Source organism: Mustela nivalis (assembly GCF_964662115.1).
Source record: "Mustela nivalis genome assembly, chromosome: 10".
NCBI classification, from domain to species: Eukaryota; Metazoa; Chordata; class Mammalia; order Carnivora; family Mustelidae; genus Mustela; species Mustela nivalis.
The window spans coordinates 24,278,386-24,301,190 of NC_139029.1; the positions used below are offsets into that span (position 1 = coordinate 24,278,386).

The 22,805-nt window shown below is 49.7% G+C and overlaps 1 protein-coding gene across 4 annotated transcripts in view; it reads right to left on the minus strand.

Annotated features, from left to right (window-relative positions):
• Positions 1-22,805, minus strand: part of CSMD2 (CUB and Sushi multiple domains 2) — a 607,752-nt gene that overhangs the window by 247,910 nt on the left and 337,037 nt on the right. For 3 of the 4 annotated variants that reach the window (XM_082686556.1, XM_082686555.1, XM_082686558.1), the window contains exons 11-12: positions 18,090-18,193; positions 14,815-14,927 (exon numbers count right to left, since the gene is read on the minus strand). The exons of the other annotated variant lie outside the window; for it this stretch is intronic. In XM_082686556.1, coding sequence (XP_082542682.1) covers positions 14,815-14,927; positions 18,090-18,193 — 217 coding nt within the window. The remainder of the gene's footprint in view (positions 1-14,814; positions 14,928-18,089; positions 18,194-22,805) is intronic. 4 annotated transcript variants of the gene reach the window in all.

The window sequence follows — 22,805 nt, forward strand, 5'->3', positions numbered from 1 at the left end:
ATACTCTGTGAGATACCTGTCCCAGGAGCTAAGGAATCTGTTGTGAGCTTGCTGAACTTGCCTCTGCATTCAGAACGACCAGACAGACCTTCGGCTCAGTCCATTCCTGAGTGGCAAAGACAAGCATGAAATGAGGCGGCTTTGCTGCCTGCCATTTCCCAAACCAGAGATTAAGTGAGAATCAATATTCGCTGCTTTCTGACATGGAAGCACTTTCACAAAGGTTTTTTTAAATTCAATTTGAGAAGGTGCAGGTAAAATGAAACAAGTGGCTCACTGAGTATGCTTTTAAAGTTCGTTTGATTCAACCGTGTGAGTCACACATGGAGTGGGTTCCTGGAGACAACTCGCGGGTCCAGACGCCATGGGGCATGACAGGCTGGCAACCTCATGGGAGAGGCAATGAGGGCTTGGAGGCTTCAGGAAAGGAGTCTATCCTGGCCACGTCCCTGAAGTTTCCTCTGGAGTCACCTCCACTTCCAGCAGCCCTGTGCTTGGTGCTGTGAGAGATGAAGGGGAATGAGGGGCCGGAGAGGGCTACCTGGAAGGGAGGAAGGAGAAGAGGAGGGGGAGCAGTTCCTGGGGAAAAGGACCTCCTGCGGGGAAGACAGGGCGGAATGGATTTAGTGGCAGATGGTGAAGGGAGGATGGTAGGGTCTTGTGACTGGGAAGGGAGGCAGCTGGAGTAATCAGGGAAGTTTGCTGGACATCTTCCTAGGTTTGTCAGGCCAAAGGGACCCCGCCTTTGGTGTAGACGCCATAATGAGCCAGCAGGAGGCACAGTCCCTGAAGTTGCTGTGTGTCATCCTAACAGGGATGATGTTGCAAAAACTTCCTAACCACAGCTGGTGGGGTTTCTGTGGGCTGCTCAGGCTAGCGCCATGCACTGCCTTTCATGGATATGCTCCTGAATTGTCCCATTCCTGTTACCTGAAAACCAGGGTCTCCAGATCTTTGCCGAGAGCTGGCAGAACAAGGCATTCTCTGACTGGGAGAGAGAGAGAGAGAGAGAGAGAGAGAGAGTGTGTGTGTGTGTGTGTGTGTGTGTGTGTAGGCACCCAGAAGGAGCACCTAACTCAAATTTGGAAGGTGAGGCTGTGCGCAATAAGACATTAAACTTCAACACAAAATTTTAGGGGTTAACAAAAACTTAGCAAACAAGCCAGTAATATCTTAATGCAATATTTTTTAGAAAATCAAAACTAATGCATATAAATCAAACCTACAAAGAAGAACAATATTAGAATTTAAAGGCCAGATCTGACCCAGCATTTGTGTGCCTCACTTCTCCGGTCTCACACTTGTCCTGGTCTTCTGAGCCTCTTGTTAATTAAAATGTTGATATTTTTATCATATATAATTTGCACTAATCTTGGTTTAAGAAAAATATTGCATTTAATTATTTAACTGAAATACTGAGCATTTCGTCAACTCCTTTACAATCTATGCCTAAGGCATGTGCCTCTCTCATCTCAGCCTAGTCCCAGACTTGGCAGCAGGGAAGGCTTCTTGGAGGAGGTGATGTCTACACCGCGAGGCCTAAAGGCTATGCAAGAGCCAGCAGGTGAAAAGAACAAGTGGGATTCACGGCAGTATTATTTACAACAGCCAAGGCATGGGAACATCTAACTATCCATCAATGAATGGGTAAAGAAAATGTACACACACACACACACACACACACACACACACACACAGGAATATTATTCAGCCATAAAAAAAAGAAGAAAATCCTGATATTTGTAACAACATGGAGGAACCTTGCTTGAGGGCATGATGCTAAGTGAGATAAGTCAAGACAGAGAAAGACAAATACTCAATGATCTCACTTATATGTGGAAGCTAAAAAACCAAATTCATAAAAACAGAGTGAGTTAGGAGAGACTGAAGAAGGGCGTCAAAAGGCACACAGTTCCAGTTATAAGAGGAACAGGTCTTGGAGTGTCATGTATGGCATGGTGACTCTAGTTCAGTGTCGTATTGCATCTTTGAAAGTTGCTAAGAGGGTAGATCTTAAAAGTTCTCAACACACACACACACACACACACACACACACACACACACACACTGAGGTGGTGACAGACACGTTAACTAACCTGATTGTGGTAATCCTCTCCCAATACATCCATGTACCAAATCATCACTCTGTGCACTTTTACTGATGCCAATTATATTTCAGTAAAGCCGGGTTTAAAAAAAAAAAACAAAACAAAGAAAGGAAGGAGTAGGAGGGAAGGGAGGGGAAGGGAAGAGCCCATGCAAAGCGTCAGAGGTGACACTGTTTGTTGGGCAAGGAGAGCAGAGATCACAACTAACTCATTGTTATGGTAACTGAGTTTGCTGTAGGACTAATACACGGTGCTGATGTCCTGTTGGCAGCCATTCTGAGCATTTTAATATTTCATCCTTATAGTAATGTTAAGAGCAAGGTACTATTCGTCCTATTTACAAGGTGAGGAAACTGAGGTGCAGAGAGATCATGTAGCTGTCCCAGGTCATCTGAATGACTTGAGATCAAGACATGGGCTGTACGGTCCCAGGGTCTTACTGCAGCACCACATTGCCTGTCTCTGAGTACAAGTATGGGGGTTTTCTGCAAGGTGGTCGGAGATGAGGTTGCAAAAGGCTAAAGGCATTGTGCAATTTGCTAATGAGACTGGACTGTGGATGGGAAGCACTGGGGAGCCAACAAAAGGTTTCATTTGATTTAGCATTTCATATTATGTATTTTAAAGGATTACCCTGACTGTTGTCTGGAGAATGGTCTGGGGGCAGCAATTCTGGAGGTGGGGTGATTGTTCATTCATTCAAAAAACACATGGCTGTCTCCTAAGTGAACACCACCATGCTGGGCCCTAGGGATACAGAACAAAGCAGACACAAGGCCTGCCCCATGAAGCTTTCATCTGGTGGGAGGCTCACAGTCATCTGGGAGATGTTTTGATGACATCCCAGACTGGGCAAGGTCAGAGGGGGTGGGGAGAGGCAGACAGACTTGGGAGGTGTAAAGTGAGCATGTCTGGGATAAAGGAGAGGCCAAGATCTACTGACGGATTGGCCTGGGTGCTTGGGTGCACTTTCACCGAGACAAGCATGCAGGAAGAGGACCAGGTCTGCACGATCACCGGTAAGATATGCTGAGTTTGAGCTCCAGGTGGACACATCTAGTGCAAAGTGGCTACATGGGTCTTAAAAGCCTAGCGTAGGAATACAGAATTTGAGATTCAGCTCACAGATGGTAAAAGAAGCCATGAGAAGGATGCGGCCACCCATGGAGAATGAGAGAGGTCAGTTGTGGGCAGAACAGTTAGGAACATGGGATGGACCTGCAGAATGCTGGGTGAAAAATCCCAGGCAGTGCAGGGTCACAGATGCTTGAGGACTTTCAAGGAGGAGAACTCCAGCCTTGAATGCCATGGGGAAGTTTAGGTGGAGTGGACGAGCAGATTAGTGGAAGGAGGTCACTGCTCATACTGACTGGCAGGAGTAGCTGAGTGCAATGATGTGGCCACATGCTGTGGGAGAAGAGGAAGATGATATGGGAAGAGCAGATGACTTTTAAAGGAGGCATTTCTTGGAAGTGAAGAGAGAGAACTTAGGTGGCCACTCATGAGGAACATGGTCTTAAAGACAGCAGCTGAAAATGTTTTTAAGATCGAAGAAACTTAACCATATTTAAAATGAGGAAACAGACAGATACACAGAGTATATGTTAACTGAAGATCTGGAGAACAGATGGGGAGGAAAGCCCAAGGCCGTGGAGCAGGTAGGGCAGGGAAACGGGAGCACACTGGGAAGGTAGCTTGAGAGACCAGGGAGCTCCTTCCTGCATGGCAGGAGGGAGGAGATGAGGGCTCATTGAGCTTTTAGGGGCAATGCAGGAGGATGAAGGAGGTCCTGCGATGGCATGGGCTCTACTTTTTAAATGGAGGAGGGGGCCACTGGTCTCATGGTCTTTGCTGAAGGACGGGGTCTGGTTGTGGGGAAAGAGATATGACATTGACAAGAATGTCTGAGACACTCCCCCTGGCGAAGAGGAATTCATGGCCACATGGATTGCCACCTGAGGCTCACAGACGGGGGAGATGATACATGAACAGGGCACCCACAGCAGGGCTGCGGGACTTGTCCTTGAAGCCCTCAGTAGCTGGGCGCATGTGGAAGTGGAGAAAGAGGCTCCAGGACTGATTGAGGGGTGGGACTGGATTTACAGAAATGGAAGGCCACAGGGGCAATGGCAGAGGCATTATCCTTGGGGCTTAGCTAAAGGGAAAAAATCAGGAGAGGATCACCTGGCCTAGGGAGGGTGATGCACGGGAGTAGAGTGGGAAGGAAGAGCAGAAGGGACAAAGGGCCAGTGCAGGCTAGGCAAGGTCAGAGGTGGCTTGGGAGGTCAGAGGTGCTGGAGGACAAGGTCTGGGACAGCCATGGTGCAGCGCAGTAAGAGGAAGTGAAGGCAAGTGGCTGAAAGGCAAGGTGATGGAAAAGCTTGGAGTGGAGGGGAAGAGGCTGGTGACACTGACGGGAGGAGAGAAAGAGCCAGATATGGTGATAAAGTGAAGTCAAGGGATAAAGGGTGTACATGGCTGCAATGGCACTGGACACTGAACTCTGAACCAATCTCTCCAAGGGTGAAGTTCATAGGGTCTGGGGATATATGCTTCTGTCCCTGGAGAGGGCTACCAGGTAATGGGGGCCTCGAGGAGAAGAGAGGTTAACGGAGCACTTGGTGAAGAGGTCCAAGGCACTGGAGGGAGGTGATGCATGGGGCCAGGACCAGGACTGGGTGGAAGGGAGAAGAAGAGCAGGGAAGGTGGCTTTGTGAGCTTGCAGCTCCCCCCAGGAAGATGGAAGGCAGCTGGCTTGTGTTCCTCAGACACTCCCTGTCTTCGTCTAGGCCTTCCCTCCAAGTCCAGGGCCAACCCCTGCTGGGAGCACAGACACCAAGGCTGCTTCACTTCCTGGAGAAGGCTCCATGTGCTCCACTGCCTGCCTGGAAGGCACTTGTCCTTGACCCTCGTGGTCAGGTGCTGACCAAGTTTGATGTCAGGGCCCAGAAAAACAAGTTGGTAAACCAAATTTTGACTTAGAGAAAATCAGGCATGCAATTCCCTGTTATCTGCTTACTCTAATTCTATTTTGTAAGTGTTTCTCTCAATCTCTCCTGCTTTCTCTCACTTTGTCTACAAAAGCCAGCCAGCAGACCAAAGAGGAGTACTTGAGAGATGCCTGGAACTCCACTGTGATGGGCTCGGCACTTGGTGAATTTGCCTTTCCTTTGCTTGGAGGCTTTATCCCTATCATCTGTGATCAACCTCATTGTCTTCTCCTGGGTTCCTCAATTTCTAAAACCAAAGGAGCTGCATCATATATCTCTCTAAATTCACCATCTGAGGTGCTCCGAGAAGTGCAGTGCCACTTGGAGGAAGGGGAGTCCAGGCGTGGACTGTGCCTTGCTGCCTTTCCAAATGGGCGGGACTCCATGTGTCCCTCCGTCTACTCAGTGACCCCTAAGCCGGGGCTACTGCTTCCTCTCTTCCTCCATCACATGCCGACTCCTCACACTACGGGTCAGCTTAAGAGGCCATCTCCTCAGAGATGCTGCCCCGAACCATGCACTTCAGGGGGCTCCCATTCTCTTGCCTCTTTTGGCACCCCATTTTTTCCTTCATGGTGATGACTGCCCCTTGTAAAGATTTATTCATTTTATTAGTTATTGTTCTAGACACTCGGGGTATAGCAGTGGGAAAGAAGTTAAGAATGTCTCCCCTCAAGATGCTTCCTGTCTGGGGTGTGAGGGACAAAATGATTTGCTAGCTCAGATTCCTGGCTCCTTGCTGGCTTCTAGGTTGGCCCTCCTGTTTCCTCACCCACTAGAATGTCAACTCTATGAAGGCAGGTGTTGGAGATGCCTTATTGACTACTGTGTACCCAGCACTTAGCACAGAGCTTGGAACACAGAGAACGGTCTGTTCAGTGTGGGAGTCCAGCTTGGACTGCATTTACTGCATGGAAACCGTGCCAAATGCCAGGCTCGGCACTACAGATATAGAGTGGCCTGACCCACGGCTCCTGCCCTTGGAGAGTCCTAGTCAAGGGGGTATAGAAATAAGTAAAGGGAAATGAGGGCAAAGGAAGAGGTGTGCACCTGGCCAAATGGCTTTTGGGAAGGCAGAGGAGGAAGCTCTGGCCTCCGGCTGGGAGAGTTGGAATCCCAGCCACCTGGGAGTCAGCCAGGATCCCACCTTCCACTCCCCACCTTCAGCCTCACTAAATGCTTCAGGCCAGCTCTCCCTACTAGACATCCCAGCACCCTCTGGTCTCCAGCCCCTTCTCACTGTCTAGTCCACCCCCTACGGGGATAGGAGCATCTGACAAGAGTGGGCCCCCTGCCTCTTGCCTCTATTCTGTACTCTGCAAAGCAGGGTGAGATTGCTCAGAAAGAAAAATCCGATCATTGCTGTGCCCTGCCCACTGATTCTTTGATGGCTGCCTAAAACACAGATTTAAGTCTCTAAATGCTTGGCATGGCAGGACCTTGCCCATACCCTCCTGCTCCAGACTTATCTTTGGCCATCACCGACCTTGAGATTTATTTATTTATTTATTTATTTTTTAACTTTTTATTTTTTATAAACATATATTTTTATCCCCAGGGGTACAGGTCTGTGAATCACCAGGTTTACACACTTCACAGCACTCACCAAAGCACATACCCTCCCCAATGTCCATAATCCCACCCCCTTCTCCCAAACCCCCTCCCCCCAGCAACCCTCAGTTTGTTTTGTGAGATTAAGAGTCACTTATGGTTTGTCTCCCTCCCAATCCCCTCTTGTTTCATTTATTCTTCTCCTACCCACTTAAGCCTCCATGTTGCATCACCACTTCCTCATACCCCTCCCAACCCCGGTCAGCCTGTGGGGAGGCAAACCAGTGCAAGAGCAATGAGCAAGGACCTAAATCCTGTCTCCAACATAGGTAGGAGACCTAAGGCACATTTTGGATTCTCCTGGAGCTCTAGTTTTGTCATCTGTAAAATGGAAATGGTAATCACACCTATCTTACAGGACTGTTGTGAGGATTTAATGAGCTTATGTATATAAGAAATTGTCAGAATGTCCAGCATGTGACACGTAAGCAGTAAGCAATAATGTTTTCCATCGTCATGATCACCGTGTGGCTGGTAGATCCCCACTGGCGCTCACAGGGCTCTAACTTGGCCCCTGTGTCCTCTCTCCCTGAATGAACACCCCTGCTTGGCTGCCCAACAGAGAATCACCTTTAAGTGTCAACTCAAGCGCTTCCCAGTTGGGGATCCTCCCTCACACCATGGGGTAGACTAAGGGGATCTTTCCCTCCTCGCTCCCAGCCTTCCTGACAACTTTCTGTTACGGCACCATTACTGCAATTTGTGGCTAGAAGGGTACAGGATGAAGAGGGGCAGGTAGAAGGAAGGATGGAAAGAAAGAAGCAGGAAGGAGGAAGGGAGAGTGTAGTATCTGGAGAACAGTTAGAAATTCACTGTGGGGGCACCTGGGTGGCTCAGTGGTTTAAAGCCTCTGCTTTTGGCTCAGGCCATGATCCCAGGGTCGTGGGATCGAGCTCCGCATTGAGCTCTCTGCTCCGTGGAGTGCCTGCTTCCTCCTCTCTCTCTGCCTGCCTCTCTGCCTACTTGTGATCTCTGTCTGTCAAATAAATAAATAAAATCTTTAAAAAAAAATTCACTGTGGCAGGACGTGACAGTGAAGAGAGAGGAGGCCACAGAGAGGGTCTCAGGGATATCATGAAGGCCTGGGTCAATGACTGACGAGTCATCTATGTGTTGTTTTGGAAGCTGTGAGCTGCTCAAAGCCAAGGGTCCCATCTCTTCTGCCCTTTGTAGCTCCAGAACCAAGGACAGCGTCTGAGGCATGCTGAGCTGCCCAACCTATTGTTCAATTAGCACAAATTCCTGAGAGTCTGAGACATCTTTGGTGTTTGAGACAACCCTAAGGCATGCCTGGATCTCATGGATTTGCTCAGAACAATCCCACTCCACTTTTCTGCTTCTGATGGGAAGGGAAGCCAGAGGCAAGGGACACAGCACCTCTGCCTCTATGTGCATTTCGGTGTTTGTGCTTCTCCTCGCAAAGGCTGGCACAAATGGGACGCAGACGGGGGTGGATGAAGTGGGTGATGTGCTTCCCACTCCACCTCCTTCCTCCACAACACTATCATGGGGATGTCACAGCTGAAGAAGGTTAGGAACCAGGGGTGAACGTGGATGCATAGAGCATCAGGCTTACCTCCAAGCTGTTTGCATTAGCCCCACACTGAAGCTTGCTATCAGCAGAAGCCCATGTATTTTGAGAGTATATCTCACGGACAAATTACTTCCTGCCAATTTTCTCTTCAGTATCATAATGCCAGTTTATTGCAGACTGCTGCTGCACTTGTCGCTTGCCAAATTTAATGGTACAGCATCCTCTGCTGCTTGCCGCCCCCGCGGGCCAGGACAGACTTGGTTATGGCGTGGATCCCACTGGGCTTTCCTGAGAACAGGCAACTGCTGCCTGTCTCCAACAAAACCCCAGCTCCCAGTGCCCGAGAACGCTTTAAGGGTCTCAGGGAAATTCTGAGTGTCTTAGGAACATGCCTGGTGTTGTTTCTGACCAAAACTGAGAGGTTTGGGCCCATTTGCTCAGGGGGAGCAAATCAAAAGAAGAGGTGTCCTGAAAATAGTGAAATAGTGGACTTGAGGTTGAAAATGGCCTCATGCTTGAGGCAAGGCAGGGTCCAAAAAGGAGTGGAGCCAGTATTGCAGGTCTGTTGCCCTTGGTCTTCTTTCCAGCCCAGATCATGGCCATCACTTCCAGGAAGCTCACCTGGGCTCCCTAGCAGAGTTAAATTCCAGGGAAGGGGATGGTGGCATTGCCAGCAGAGGGCTAGTCTTGCTTGTGTTCTACCTACTTGCTCTCAGACTTTATGTTCAAACTCTCAGGGATATCTGATCAACTTCTTTTCCTCCTTTATGCAAGTCTTTGTTTCAGATACCTGCTCCTCCAGGGAGCCATCCCTGATGCCCTCAAGCAAGGTTAGTGGCCCCTCCTTGATATTTCCCCATCTTCTTGCACTTTCTCGACTCTACTGAACATTGCTATGGCTGAGGTGAAGGCACAGATTGTTTTCTTGTCTTCATGGTCCCCATGAACTGAACAGTGTCTGCAATACACAGTCGGGGCTTAGATAATGTTGAATACAAGATGACCTCATTTCCAAGGTGAGTCCCTGCTGTTGGGTGTCCTTTCTTCATAGTTTGTCATGCCCCGATTCTTGATGTCTCCAGGGTCAAGGTCTCGGCTCCTTCCTCCCCTGTGCCAGTCAAATCCCCAGATTTAGCATTAGGCTGCCAGATTCCAGGCTCTGAGTCAGGAAGCGAGGAGACTCCCAGATTGATGCTAAAACTTGTTAGCAAGTTGTATGTAATTTTATAATGTTTCTGGTAAGTGCTAATTGCCTGTTCCTTAAATATTTCTTGTTCTACTGGGAAGCAAAGCAATTGCAACTATGAATGCATTTCCTACAGCTGGCTGCCCCCATGGAGGGGGACTGAATTTTTAGGCTCCAAGTACTCAGATTTTAATGATGCCTGAGTCCTCTCCCCAGCCCTGACCTGCAATTGTGACAAGCAGAACTGGAAGAATTTCTAGAAAATAAGTCCCCCAATTTTCCCACCTAGGGGCTCGCACTTTAAATGGGGGGGGAGGGGTGGAGTGATACTGTAGTGCTACCTGTCTGTCCCAAGGAAGCTTCTCTTTACCTGAGCTGGGGCAGAGGGTATATTGATGATGATGGGGCCAGAAGTGCCCAGGAGCATTCTTTATCCACGGATGCCTCATGCTACCTACAGAACATCTATATCACAGTTACCTTCCTATCGCTGAGCCAGGATGTCTATCCTGTATGAGATTCCCCAGAATCTGAATAAAAGGAGGACGAGAATGTGGATGGAGGTCATTCTGAAGCTTTGGGTGCAGGTTGCAAGAGGGGCTACAAGCCTAAGGAAGCAGGGGAGAGAGCGGGATTTTAAATGAGTGTTTCCTAAATGCTGGCCCTATGTTGGGACGTTCATGACACCAAGCCCTCAGGAACCGCACCCCCCCCATCCCCCGCCGTGAGATCAGTGTTTATCAGTCCCTCTTCACAAGTGAGAGTACCCAGGCTCAAAGATGTGGAAGGACTGGCTAAGACCACACACAGCGCAATGGGGATTACAGATTGGGTCTGTCTGACCCCAAAGCAATGGGGACAGTGGAGAGTGCCTGGCTCCTATATCTGAGTGCTAGGAAGTTGAGAGGGTGTGAAGGAAGGGTGCTTGATTGTGTTTGTGTAGAAGTCATCACAACTTAATCTGAGAGCTTTTCTGAGCACACTCTGCGTGCCAGGCACTGGGCTCAGTCCTGCAGGCCTGAAGAGATGGACATTCTATACTTCTGCCTAGAATGTGTTCTCAAGAGCCAGAATGTGGCTTAGAATTACTGTAAATGGAGATGGTGAGCTCAGTTTGGATGGAGTTATAGACTGAACGTTTGTGCCTCCCTCAAACTCGTATGGCATATGGAAAAGTTCTGACCTCAAAGGTTCTGGATTTGGAGGCAGGGCCTCTAAGGAAGTAATCAAGGCTAAATGAGGCCATCGGGGTGGGGCCCATATCCAAAAGGATTAGCGTCCTTATAAGAAGCGACACCAGCAAGCTCGCACTCCCTCCCTCTCTCCCTGTGCGAGTACCAAGGAAAAGTCACGCGAGGACAGTGACGAGGCTGCCCAGACTAGAAATTGGATCAGCCAGAACTTTGACCTTGGATTTCTCGCCTTCAGAACTGTGACAAAATAAATTTCTGTTTCAGCTCCTGGTCTATGATATTTTTGTTATGTCCACCCAAGCAGACTAGCACACATGCCTTGGGTTTGAGATGGCTGAGGGAGAAGTGTATAAAATGTGTCACAGGGAGACTGATATGCAAATGGGGAATAGATTTGGAAGTCGCCAGTGTTTAGGTTGAGAGGGAAGCCATGGGAGTAGATGCAATCCACTGTGGAAGGTTCTAGAAAAAGAGGATGGAAAATAGGAGAGACCCTGGGGAAGTGCCTGCTCTGTGGGGGCCATGCAGGAGCTGTGAGGAAGCAGCCAGAGGGGTAGCAGATGAGCAGGAGGTTGTAGGTGGCAGAAGCCCAGAGAGGAAGATGGGTAATCACATTGGGATGCCAGGGGACTTAACTGACCCAGCTTTATTCATAGTAGAGGCTCCTCACCATGAAGGCAAGAAATGGACAGCTTTTACCCTCCAATAAAAGGTCGAGGGTGGAAGGGACACGAAGGGAAAGGTACATTCCCTACATCCAAACTTTTAATTCCCTACATTTAAATCTCTACATTTAAACTTGCCCAAGTTCTTCTTCCCTGTGGACAAAGTGCAAACTCTTCATGAGGTCTCAAGGTTCTCAGTCACTTGGATCTGTCTCCTGCCACTTCTGCCTCCCTGCCCTCTGCTGCAGCTAGAGCAAACCATCTCATTTCTCAGGCAGTCTGGGGTGTGTAGTGCAGGTGGGAGGCAGGGACCTAGTGCCAGGCCACCTGCAAGACAGCGAGGGAGCCAAGTGTTCCCTGGCAGAAGAGGACACACCCTGGAGTGGGAAACAGTGCTGATCACAGAGGCCTCGCGTGCAGAGGAACCTCAGTGGTCCCAAGGGAAGACACTTCTCTGAGCCAGACACTGTGCAAGGAGCTCTCTGGGACTCTATTTCACTTTCTTCACAAGGCATTAAGGTTGCCACTATTCTTTCCATTTTATAAGTGGGAAACTGAGGCTCCGACAGACCACAGGACTTGGCCAATCCCACAGCGGGGACCACTCTGGGATTCATCCGATCTGGTCCAATTCCGGAGTTTGTTCCATCTTCACCTGCCTCTGTGAGCAGGACACACGTAGACCCTTGGATTAATGATGTAAGGTAATGCGAGACTCTCTTCCTAATCTGTCACAAGTCTGAGCAGAGGTCCTGCTGACACCTAGTCTGTGACTAAAAGTCCCACCGCGGATGTTTTCAGACTGCTTTAGTTTTCTGTTCTAGTCTGTGATGCTCCTGCTGAGGTTCCAGCACCCAGCGTCATGCTGGTCATGTGACAGGCTCATCATTACCTCTGGCCACGGTGGACACATGATGAACAAAACCCCAACTGGTTGTAATGAGAAGCCTGGGCTCATGCCATATGGCCCATGTGACTGGGGCACAGTGTTGGCTTCTAAGATTTTAAAAGGAATTGAAATTCTGTCACTTTGGAGACCCCTGATAGAGGGGGGAAACATCATGGGCTTTGAAGCCAGTGAGACATGGAGTTGAATCTTGGCTCTTCCAGGTCCCAGACTTTGTGTGACCCCAGGCAGGACATTCCACCCTTGAGTTCCAAATTCCTCAGTTACAAAATAGCAGCCATCGGCTAGCTGTCACACCGGATAAGATGAAGCAGTTTCACAAACGTGTTTAGCTACAAATCCTTTCTTAAAAGAAGGCTTACAAGGAACAGAAGAGAAGAAAGGAGAAAGCATGGAGGCAGGATCAGAGCCTGCCCTGTTAGGCACACCCTACCTAAACTTGGTGATCCCTGAGGGTACCCCAAATGTATGCATGACAGTTTGAAAACCTTGAGGAAGTTAGCTTAAGTTTCCGGCACATAACAGGCATTCAATGTTCTGTTCCTTTCTTTTCCGGTGAAACCATGCCAAACAAATCTAATTCCTCTTTCCTACATAACAGCCCTTCAAATATTTAGACGCAGCTCTCAGCTCTCCCCTGAGCCCACTCTTCTCCCAGATGCATTTTCAGGGGGCTCTTAACCTTTCTCACAGGGTTTGACTTCAGTTCTCTCCCAGCATGGTATCAAGGGTCCCCACAATTAGGTCCAATTCTCGATGCCTGGTCAGAACGAGAAACCAGCACCACTGACTCCCTGGGGTAAATTCTAGCTGCTAAGTTCTCGAACATTCACAGAGGACTTGCTATTTATTCCCACTTGCTCTCATCCTGGTGACTTAGCCAGGAGCTCTACCCCACTGAGGTCTTTCTGCACGTTGTTTGCTCACTGCTGTACTGTCGTCCCCCTTTCCGGCTCATGCTATTTATGGCTTAACCACGCCATTGATAAAATATGGACAGAATAAGGGCAGGTGGGTGGCACATAGGATCATTCCTCCCCACTTCTGGAAACATTCACTGCTGAACATCCAGAGAACTTCAGACATGAGGGAAACTTTTGAAACCCTGAGTCCGAATCCATTCCCATTTTCCAAGTAGCGAGTGTCAGAGCTTGGCCTGAATCCTGATTTCTCTCTGCCATCCCCCATCTGTGTGTGTGTAACTCTATGTACCCGAAGAACCATTTGCTTACCTACCTGTGTCCTCACTCATTAGTCACCCATAATTGCTGTGCAATTCTTAGTTTCACATCCTTGACCACACTTACTCTTCACAGAAGCCCTGGGCGTATTATCACCTCCATGTCCCAGGTGAAGAAACAGAGCCCCAGAGAGGCTCCCTGACCTGCCATGGGGCTAGAAAGGGACAGAACCAGGATGTGAACTCAGCACTCGTCCCCCCATTGGTGCTCTGGCTGCTGTTGTCTCCACTTGACATGTGCCTCTTGTTCTTAGAACAGGACCTCCACTGTCCTAGCCTCCTGAACTGGGAGAGAATAGAGTTCTGTTGTTTTAAGCTGCCCCTCAGTGTGTGGTCCTTTATCCAAGCAGCTGGGCAAAACTGACAGAACTCCTGTGTACCTAGCTTGGAGACAGAGTACAGGTCTTGGTCCAGGTGGAACCCCAGACCCCTGGGGTGGGGGGGGGGCTCACACTGAGCAGAGTAAGAGCCTTTTGGAGTTATTACCTGAATCATCAGGTCTCTGAACAGGGGTGGGGAGAAACCTTCTCTCCCTCATCCTCTGGCCCCTGTCTCTCTGAGTCATTTTCAAGACTCATGGCTCACTTTCTTGATAGAACCTTTCCGGATGTCACACACAGGATGACCGCCCCTTTCTCTGTGCTCCCACTAGCTGTTTGCCACAGATGTCTTGCTTTAATAATAGCGTATGTTTCCTCCTCTGTCTCACCACTGAAGTGCAGACCCTTGCAAGGTCTCAGATCTGATGTGTCTGTTTCCTGAGTGCTGGGCTAGGCTCTGCCACCTACCACATCTGCTAACCAAATGCTTGGGGATGGCTTCTGCTCCCCTTTCTGCGGGGATTGGCATTAGCAGTCATCACCAATGGGAAATCTGGAAGCACACAGTAGGTGGATGGTGGAAGTATCCTGGGCCCAGAGTTCACTGTTCCCTTGATGCTGGCTCCCAGTGAGATTCAGGTCACTCTCTTTTGTATCATCCTCGGGTCACTAATGGTGTGTATCTGTCCCTAGCCCTGTGTGCAGTCACTCAGCTCTATGACACCCAAGTATGGCAGCTTGGGAAGCTCCAGAAGTCTGTGGGGTCTTTTAAAGGTCTACACAAGCCAGGTATGAATTATAGATGAAACTAATGCATGCCCTTGGCACTGTGTGGCCTAAGCCTCAAGTGATTTATCCCAGATAATCCTCAAAACAATCCAGGAGAACCACTGGCCAAAGCAAGTTGAGGCTCAGACAAGTCAAGTAATGTGCTTACGGAGAGGAAGTTAGCGTGGGACACAATCAGAATTCGAACCCAGAGCTTGCTGACGCACATCTGGACCCCAAGTCTGACTCCAGAGTGAGTGGATCAGCCCCCCCCCCCTCCAGCTGCAGTTACCTTCATAAGAAGCCTTGAATCCCAGGGAGCTGCCGCTGCCATCAGTTTGGAAGAGGAGCCACATTTGATGATTGGTGCTGACAATGAGATCTGGGACCGACGTACCTGTCAGGCTGTCAGGACAGCAAGATTTAGAGAAGTGCCCCCCACTCTGGCACCCCACAGAATGACTAGGAGCCCTGCCCTGTCAGGTGAATTTGGGCCCCACTCTGTTTAATACTGGAGCCCAATGACGGGTGCTCCAGTGGCTGAGAGACTCATCACCTCTCCCCTCCAGCCATGGGCAAGACTTGTGTTTACGGGTGACCCCCTAGCCCAGACCCCTGGGCTCTCGAGGGAGACCTGGGTCCTTGCTTTCTCAGGGGCCGGGGTTAGATGTAGCCTGATCGACTGAAGGGGTATCTACACACCTGCCATCTGATCTCTCATGTGAACTACCAAAGAAAAGACAGAGACAGAAACCCATTTCCCCAGTCAAGACCAGCCACTTTTTTTAATAAGACATCTCTTTCAGCTCTATATGGAAATATCAGCTTCCATATATGAAGAAAGGCTTAAAGTGCAGCCTTCCCTCTGGGGCCACATACTTTCTGAAGAATAGAGTTTAGACATGGGGAGGATTGAGTTCACATTTACAGAATACCTATCCAAGCCAGATAATTTTCCCTCCATTATCTTATTTAATGATCCCAGTAGCCCAGTGAGATAGGGGCTGTGTTACCCCCATGTTACAGATGAGAAGACAAGGGTGCAAAATGGGTGGTGGCTTTCCCAAGGTCAGCCTGATGGAGAGTGGCAGAGCCAGAGTCCACAGCAGAGGCTGGGCTTTCCAGAAGAAACCTGGTTTCTTCTTGCTGCTGAGACCAAACAGATCACTAGCACAGACCAGGGGGGTGGTGGTGGATGGTGTGATCGGATTAATGGATCTTAATCTCTACTCCATTCTGGGGTCTTAAAGGTTGTGGGGGGCACTGAGTTGGCTGTATGAGATGATAAGGCACAATGTGAGTGCTGTGGGTGTGGGGCTGGGGGAGACACCTGGGTACATTGGACTGGCCCATGTGACATTGCCAGACTAGGGTACTGGCATTCTGCAGGGAGTAAGGATTGCGGCCAAGCCAGGGCTGGCTCCTAACTCTAGGATGGCAGAGTCCGTTTGACCCAATCATGACAACAAAGGAGGCCAACCATTCTGCATATGTTTCCCTGAAGTCTGAGATGGATGCTGGCCTATGGGGATCTAAGAGTTGGGGGGAGAGCCCTGGGCTATTATAGGACTTATTGAGAGCTTTCTCAAAACTTATAGAGACTTGGGTATAAACCCTGGATCAGTCATTCATTTGCCATGGGGCCCTGGGCAAGGGACTGAGCCACTCTGGGATTTTTCATTTTGAGTTAAACGAGGGGAACAGGTTATAAGAATCTTTCTGGCTCTGCTCTTCTAAGGTTCTCTGACAGAGAATCCTGGGATTTTTGTCCTGAGAGGAGACAGAGCCAGGATCCTGGCCTTCTGAGCATACCAAGCTGAGGGACCATACAAGGCAGGTGAGAGATGGCAGATACACCAGAAGAGGAATTGAGTATGATGGCTAATTTTATATGTCATTTTTCCTGGGTCATGGGATACCCAGATATCTGGAAAAACATAATTCTGACTGTTTCTGTGAAGATGGCTCTGGATGACTTTAACATTTTAATTGGTAGACTGAGTAAAACAGATTGCCCTACCCCATATAGATGGGTCTCATCTAATCAGGTGAAGGCCTGCATGGAACAAAAAGACTAACCCTCTCCCAAGTAAAAGAGAATTCTTTCTGCCTGCCTGACTTCCATCTGGGACATTGCTTTTTTTTTTTTTCTTCCCTTTTTTCCTGCCTTTGACTTGAACAGAAACATCAGCTCTTCCAGGTCTAGAGCCTGCTGGCCTTTGCACTAAAACTACATCATCAGCTCTCCTAGGTCACAGCTTGCCGACTCACCCTGCAGATCCTGGGACTTGTCAGTGTCCATTAGCACGTGAACTAATTCCTTATAATAAATCCCTGGCTTTCTGTGTATATCCTATTTGTTCTGTTTCTCTGGAGAACCCTGATTCATACAGTGGAGTGGGCCAGAGGGAGGATGTCCTCCAGGCTCACATCTCATTCCTTTCTCCTAAGAAATTCCAAGTATCAGCCATGTCACCTGATTCCAAGGGTAACGTCGTGAGTCATTTAACTGCCCTGACAGAATTTCTCTGGCAGCTGTGGGGAAGATGTGGGAAGCACCCACAACAGAACAGTTCCTGCACAAAGCAGCTAGGACTGAAGAGCCATTTCTCCTTCAGCATGAAAACTAAAGGGCACTGGCCTGGGGCTAGCCTGGTGGGGAAGAGCACTGGCACGGGATGCTGTCCTGGACTGAAATCAAAAGGCATGAACTCAAGTGCTGGTTCTGCCACCAACCAGCTTTGCAATGTTTAGGCCTTAGTTTCCCCACCTGTTAAATGGGGATAATGACACAACTAAATGAGATATCTGATGTGCAAGTTCCCTTCCTGGAGCCTGTGCAAGCAGTGGATGTTTGGTGTGTGGGAAAGCTTCCCTGCTCCCAACCCCCCCATCTGGGCAAGGGAGATGAGCGAGCCGTCTGAGCTGGACCACATGTACTGAACAGGAGTGTTCTCCTGTGTTTATGTCAGGCTGATGGTGGCAGGCAAAGGAAGATCCAACAGAACGGAATCCTAGGACAGCGCATTATCCTCTCCCTTGGTAGACCATGTGACACAAGCCTTTCCTGGCTTAGGAATTGTGGCCACTGTGTGCACAGGGTCCCAAATCCCTGAAACAGCTCATTTCCCAGAGAGTTCTGAGCACACAGGGAGGTCAGCAGCAGACTTCTGGACCATCTCTGTCTGGACACCATCTCTGTCTGGAGTCAGACTTCCACAGATAGACATGGGCTTGAGGAGAAACTAGTGGGTGGCGGAGGAAGGAGCTGCATGAAGCAGCAGCTCACCACGTGGAATGCTCCAGGTGCACACCCAGAACCTCAAATCCCCATCCTCCCTGAGAAACAGTTCCTTCTGCCCACTTCTCCTGGAACTTCCTAGAGAGAATGTGGCCAGGGCTCTGTTTCCTTCCACCAGAGTAGAGGGGCTATTTCCTTCCACCTCACCCCTGGGCTTAATGTGGTATGACCCTGGGGACCAGACAGGGTGCAGTGTACCATCCCACCACCCCTAGGCCAGGGCCATGTGCTCCCCACCCTCCGGACCAGAGCCCTGCTTCACTTACACGTAGAGAACAGTTTTCTGGTCCCCGTCCTGCCCGCCGTCCCCGACCGTCAGGGTGTCGTAGCCCCTCTCCAAGTCAAAGTCCTCAAAGGCCAGCTTGATCACCTGGGGAGGGATCACGGGGTTAGGGAGCAGGCAGGGGCTGCCGGGAGACACTCATACAGCTGTGAGGAGTTCCCTCCTTAGGTTCCGAAGCCCAGGGTCCCTGGGACACCACCCCACACAGCCTCTGATCCAAACGAAGCATTTCCACACCACCTTTTGGAGTGTGAACTTTCTCTCCAGGCCTTACAGCCTCTGGGGTCCCCTGATGTTTTCCAGAGATGTTCACAGCACATCTGGGAAATTCTGGGGGCTGCCATGACAACATCAGGCACATCTGGCTGACTGTGAGAAGATTAGATTCTCTCTTCATGCTTTAATGCACAGAAGTCCCCCTGGACTTCGTGGCAATATTTTAGGCCACATCTTACCTGCCCCCAGGGACCTGCAGAAGTTTCTTTTAGCCCCTCCTCTGCCTGCCTTTCTCTATCCTTTTTTGTTTATTCATTGAATAAATGAATGGTCCAGGAAGGAGGTTTCAACAAAATTCTTCTCTCTTAATTCATTTTAGTTCTGCCTTCTACAATATTTCCTAAGCACCCACCACGTTTCAGGTCTCAACAGTGAGCACAGCCTCTGCCCTTGGTGAGCAGGGGAGACAGAACATACACTGAGAACCACCAAGCCTCTGCCGGGTGGCAGGTATTCCAAAGACGGCTGTAGGTGCACAGAGAAGCCGGGGGCTCATGGAGCCTGCGGTGGGGGCTGTCTGAGGGTTCTGAAGGCTTCGAAAGATGGTCAGGCCACAGGGGGTGCTGGCAGAGGGAAGGACCTGTCCTGAAGAGTCAGATGCATAGGGCCTGAGTTTGGGCAGAAATGGGACATTCCAGAATGAGTATTTGTTATCTGTTGGTGGAAGGTCTGCACAGTGAGCACAGCTGCTAGCTGTTTCATTCTGGGGGACAATGTGGCTGGGCCTCAGTGCAAGGAGGGGACACAGGAAGGTCCAGAACTTAAGAAATTTACTTGGAGCTAAGTCTGAAAGGTCTTAAAAATCTCCCGTGGCCCAAAGAGTTGAAGTTTATCTTGGCAGGGGCATTAAGAAAAGTTTCAAAAAGTGGGTGGCAGTGGCACATTAGTGTTTGAGAAAAATGTCAGTCTCGCTGCTGGTGTGGAAACCGGTGTGGCAGGAGGGAGGCCAGAGGCGGTAGGGAGAGCTCCGTCTAGGTGGGCAGTAGAGGAAGGCGGTGGGGATGGAAAACATAGACAGGTCCTGGCAGTGTTCAGGGCTTTGTGACTGTGTGGGTGTGGGGACCAAGGGATGGGGAGGGATTCAGGATGACCTGTGGGTCCCTGGAAGAGTGAGAGGTATTGCCATGCACAAAATGGGACACGGGGAGGCTCCACTCCTAATGGTTACTCTGGGCTTCTTTTTGCCTGTTCCGTTTTTTTTTTTTTTAAGTTTTTATTTAAATTCCAGTTAGTGAACATTCAGAGTAATATTAGTTTTAGGGATACAATACAGTGATACCACACTTCCATACAATACCTGGTGGTCAGCATAGCAAGGGTGCCCCTCAATCCCATCCCCTATTTCCCCCCCTCCCCCGCTTCTGGTAACCATCAGGCTGTTCTCTAGAAACAGTTTCTTGGTTTGCCTCTCTTTTTTCTCACCCTATGATTGTTTCGTGTCTTGAATTCCATGTATAAATGAAATCACATGGTATAGTCTTTCTCTCACTGACTTGTTTTGCTCAGTAGTATACTCTCTAGATCCACCTATGTCCTTACAAATGGCAAGATGACATTCTTTTTAAGGGGTGAGTAATACTCCACTGCAGACATTGTCCACATCTTCTCTATCCACTCATCTGCAGCTCCAGTGTGATGAAGAGCTTCCATCTCCAGTGGGGAGGCTGAAGATGTTACTCTGTGTTCTGTTGTACAGCTCAAGAAATAGAGAATTCTATGAATAGATGTTCCCTATTGTGAAGGCCTCCTCTATGGGAACCCACATACTGCTAGGGTGCTGGTACAGCCTCACCCCCAGTGCCCTCAGCGACCTCAGAAGCCAACGTCTGCTACACTGGTTCATCAGCCCAGCTGCCATGTCCGAGGCCCCCTCCATACTGGGCATGGCGTTCTTATGAGCATCTCTGTATAAGAACACCTGCGAGCACAGAACAGGATAGCGGAGGAGATGAGTGGCCTGGTTGGAAGAAAGGTTAAAGGATGCTTCCCAGAGGAAATGAAGCCAGGGCTGAGTTTGGGAGATGAACTGGAGTTCACTAAACAGTTAAGGAAGGGAGAGCCATCCAGGCAGAGGGAGGAGCAGGTGAACAGGCAAAGGGACGCATGACTCCCACGCATGTGGGACACATGACTCATCCACAGACTCCTGGATCTGCAATGGTTAAACGCAGAGGGGAGTGGAGGCTGGTGCTGGGAGGAAGTGGGAAGAGCAGAGTAGGAAAGGCTGTCCATCCTGTCAGTCATGATTTGGGCTTTGTCCTAAAGACAAGGGGAAGTGATGGAAGGGTTGTGAGCAAAGGTATGAAGCATGATGTTTGTTTTCGGAGCAATAGCACTGAGAGATGGTGGGAAACCAGGAGAGCGATCTCTGGGCTGTGGCAGTCACATGGGGGAGTGGGGAGGTAGGCCTGCAGCAGGCAACAGCTGGGGTGTGTTAGGAAGGAGGAATGGCACAAACAGTCAGCAGTGAGTGGGGATGCCTTTACCCCTGTGGTTGTCCCATTTTAGGCCAGCTCACCCCTCTCACTCCCTGATGGCCCACGGCATCACCACAGGACCATCTGCTCGGCCCGGAATCTCCTTCCCCTCTCACCCTCCCTGGTCCTGGTCCTGTCCTGACATCACCATCTCTAAGCCAGACACACACTGAGGGGCCCAGTGTATCTGCTCCCTGCAGCCCTCCCCATTGCAAGTCAGTGTGGCTCCCTGAGCTCCTGGGTACCCCCTTATACTGGCCAGTTCCAACTGTGGTTTGCACAGACCCCTCCTTCCCTGCTGGCTCTGTTAGCAACGTCTCTTCCCCCAGGCCCTGTCTTCACCAGGTGCTCCCATACCCCTCCCTCACCTCTGGGTCCGCATTTACCTACCGCTCTGGTACTAATCTGTTTACCCGCTCCTCCACTACACCGGGAACTTCTGGGGGGGTAGGGGGAGTAGGGACCAGTCTTCCTGCCTCTGATGCCCCTGCCTGTCACTGTACCAGCCACAGTCCAGGGACTTAGATAGTGCTGAACCAGAGAATGTTTTCCAAACCATTTCTGGTTTTCCTGCATGGAACAATGGCTAGGCCCTCGGTCCCCCACCAGAGTTACTGTCTAGAACAAAGACTGGCAAACCATTTCTGTAAAGGCCCACAGAGTAATTATTTTGCCCTGTGCAGACACCTATGCTGCTGTAGCATGAATGTACCCATAGACAGCATGCACACAATTTAAAAAATCAAGCAATGAACTAGTTTGAGCCCAGAGGGGCAAGCCTGTTGACTCCCGGTCGACGAGATTCTTTGAGACACTTAATCATAGTTCTTGATCAAGTTCTCTTACAAGCATGGACCCTCTACCACATGCTCGACACTGTTTGGGGCAGTTAGGACACATCAGTTCAGGGAAACTCACAACAACCGCAACTACAAATACCTCCATTTTACAAATGGAAAAGCCCAGGCACAGAGATGTTATACCACTTGCCTAAGATCACACAGCTGAGTGGTAGAACTGGGCCTCACCAGCAGCCAGAGGCCAGACTCTTTGCCACTCACTGCCTCACAGCAGCTCTAGCGAGGTCTCGGGTCCACCAGGTAGGGACCACAACTGACCCTCTCAAGCCTTCCCTAAGCTCTTTTGCTGAATCCCAGCAGCCTGGCAAACACTTGATGTGTATAAAATAGTGCAAGGGTGCAGTGCCTTCTGCAGGAGGAGGGGCCTGGTCTCTGCAGGGAGTGATGGTCCTGGAGGCACCCTCTTGCCACCATGACCCCCTTGCAGCCAGCCTCGGGGCAGAGGATACTGGCTCAGCGAGCCACCTCCAAAAGAGGGAGTGTGGGATTATTATGTCTATGATGGGAAAATACTGCTTTGAAGGCCAGAACCCAGAGCCATAAAATAATTCACATCACTGGTCAGAGCAGCCATTGATGTGAACAACATTTCAGAGCCTCTGACCCTAACGCAGGGGCTAATTACACCAAGTAGACTGTACGACAGACATAACATTGCAGTGTTGGGACAGTCCCCCCGTGCACCATGTACTGATGCTTTCATTTTTTTTTTTTCTCCTCTCTTTGGCCTTTGTTTAAAGGCAGGAACCTATAATGACTCATTAACTGACATGCAGATCAATCAAACTCGCAAAGTGTCTTTCTGAGGCAAGGAGAGTGGCAGCACATGAAATAGGCGTGATCAAAGAGGCATATTTGTACATGGCTCAGATACCCAATTTACACCCATCAGATAAAGGGATAAATGAACCCATCATCTAGGATGTAATTACTGAGCATCTGCCATGTGCCAAGCACCGAGCCAGCTGTTCCCCAGAAGTTATCTCACTTGCCTAGCAATGAATCCCAAAGCTGAGAGCATGGGGCAGACGGTGAGTGCTGGGGATCACAAAGAAGGGGGAGACAAGAGGGGGTATGTGGAGGAGG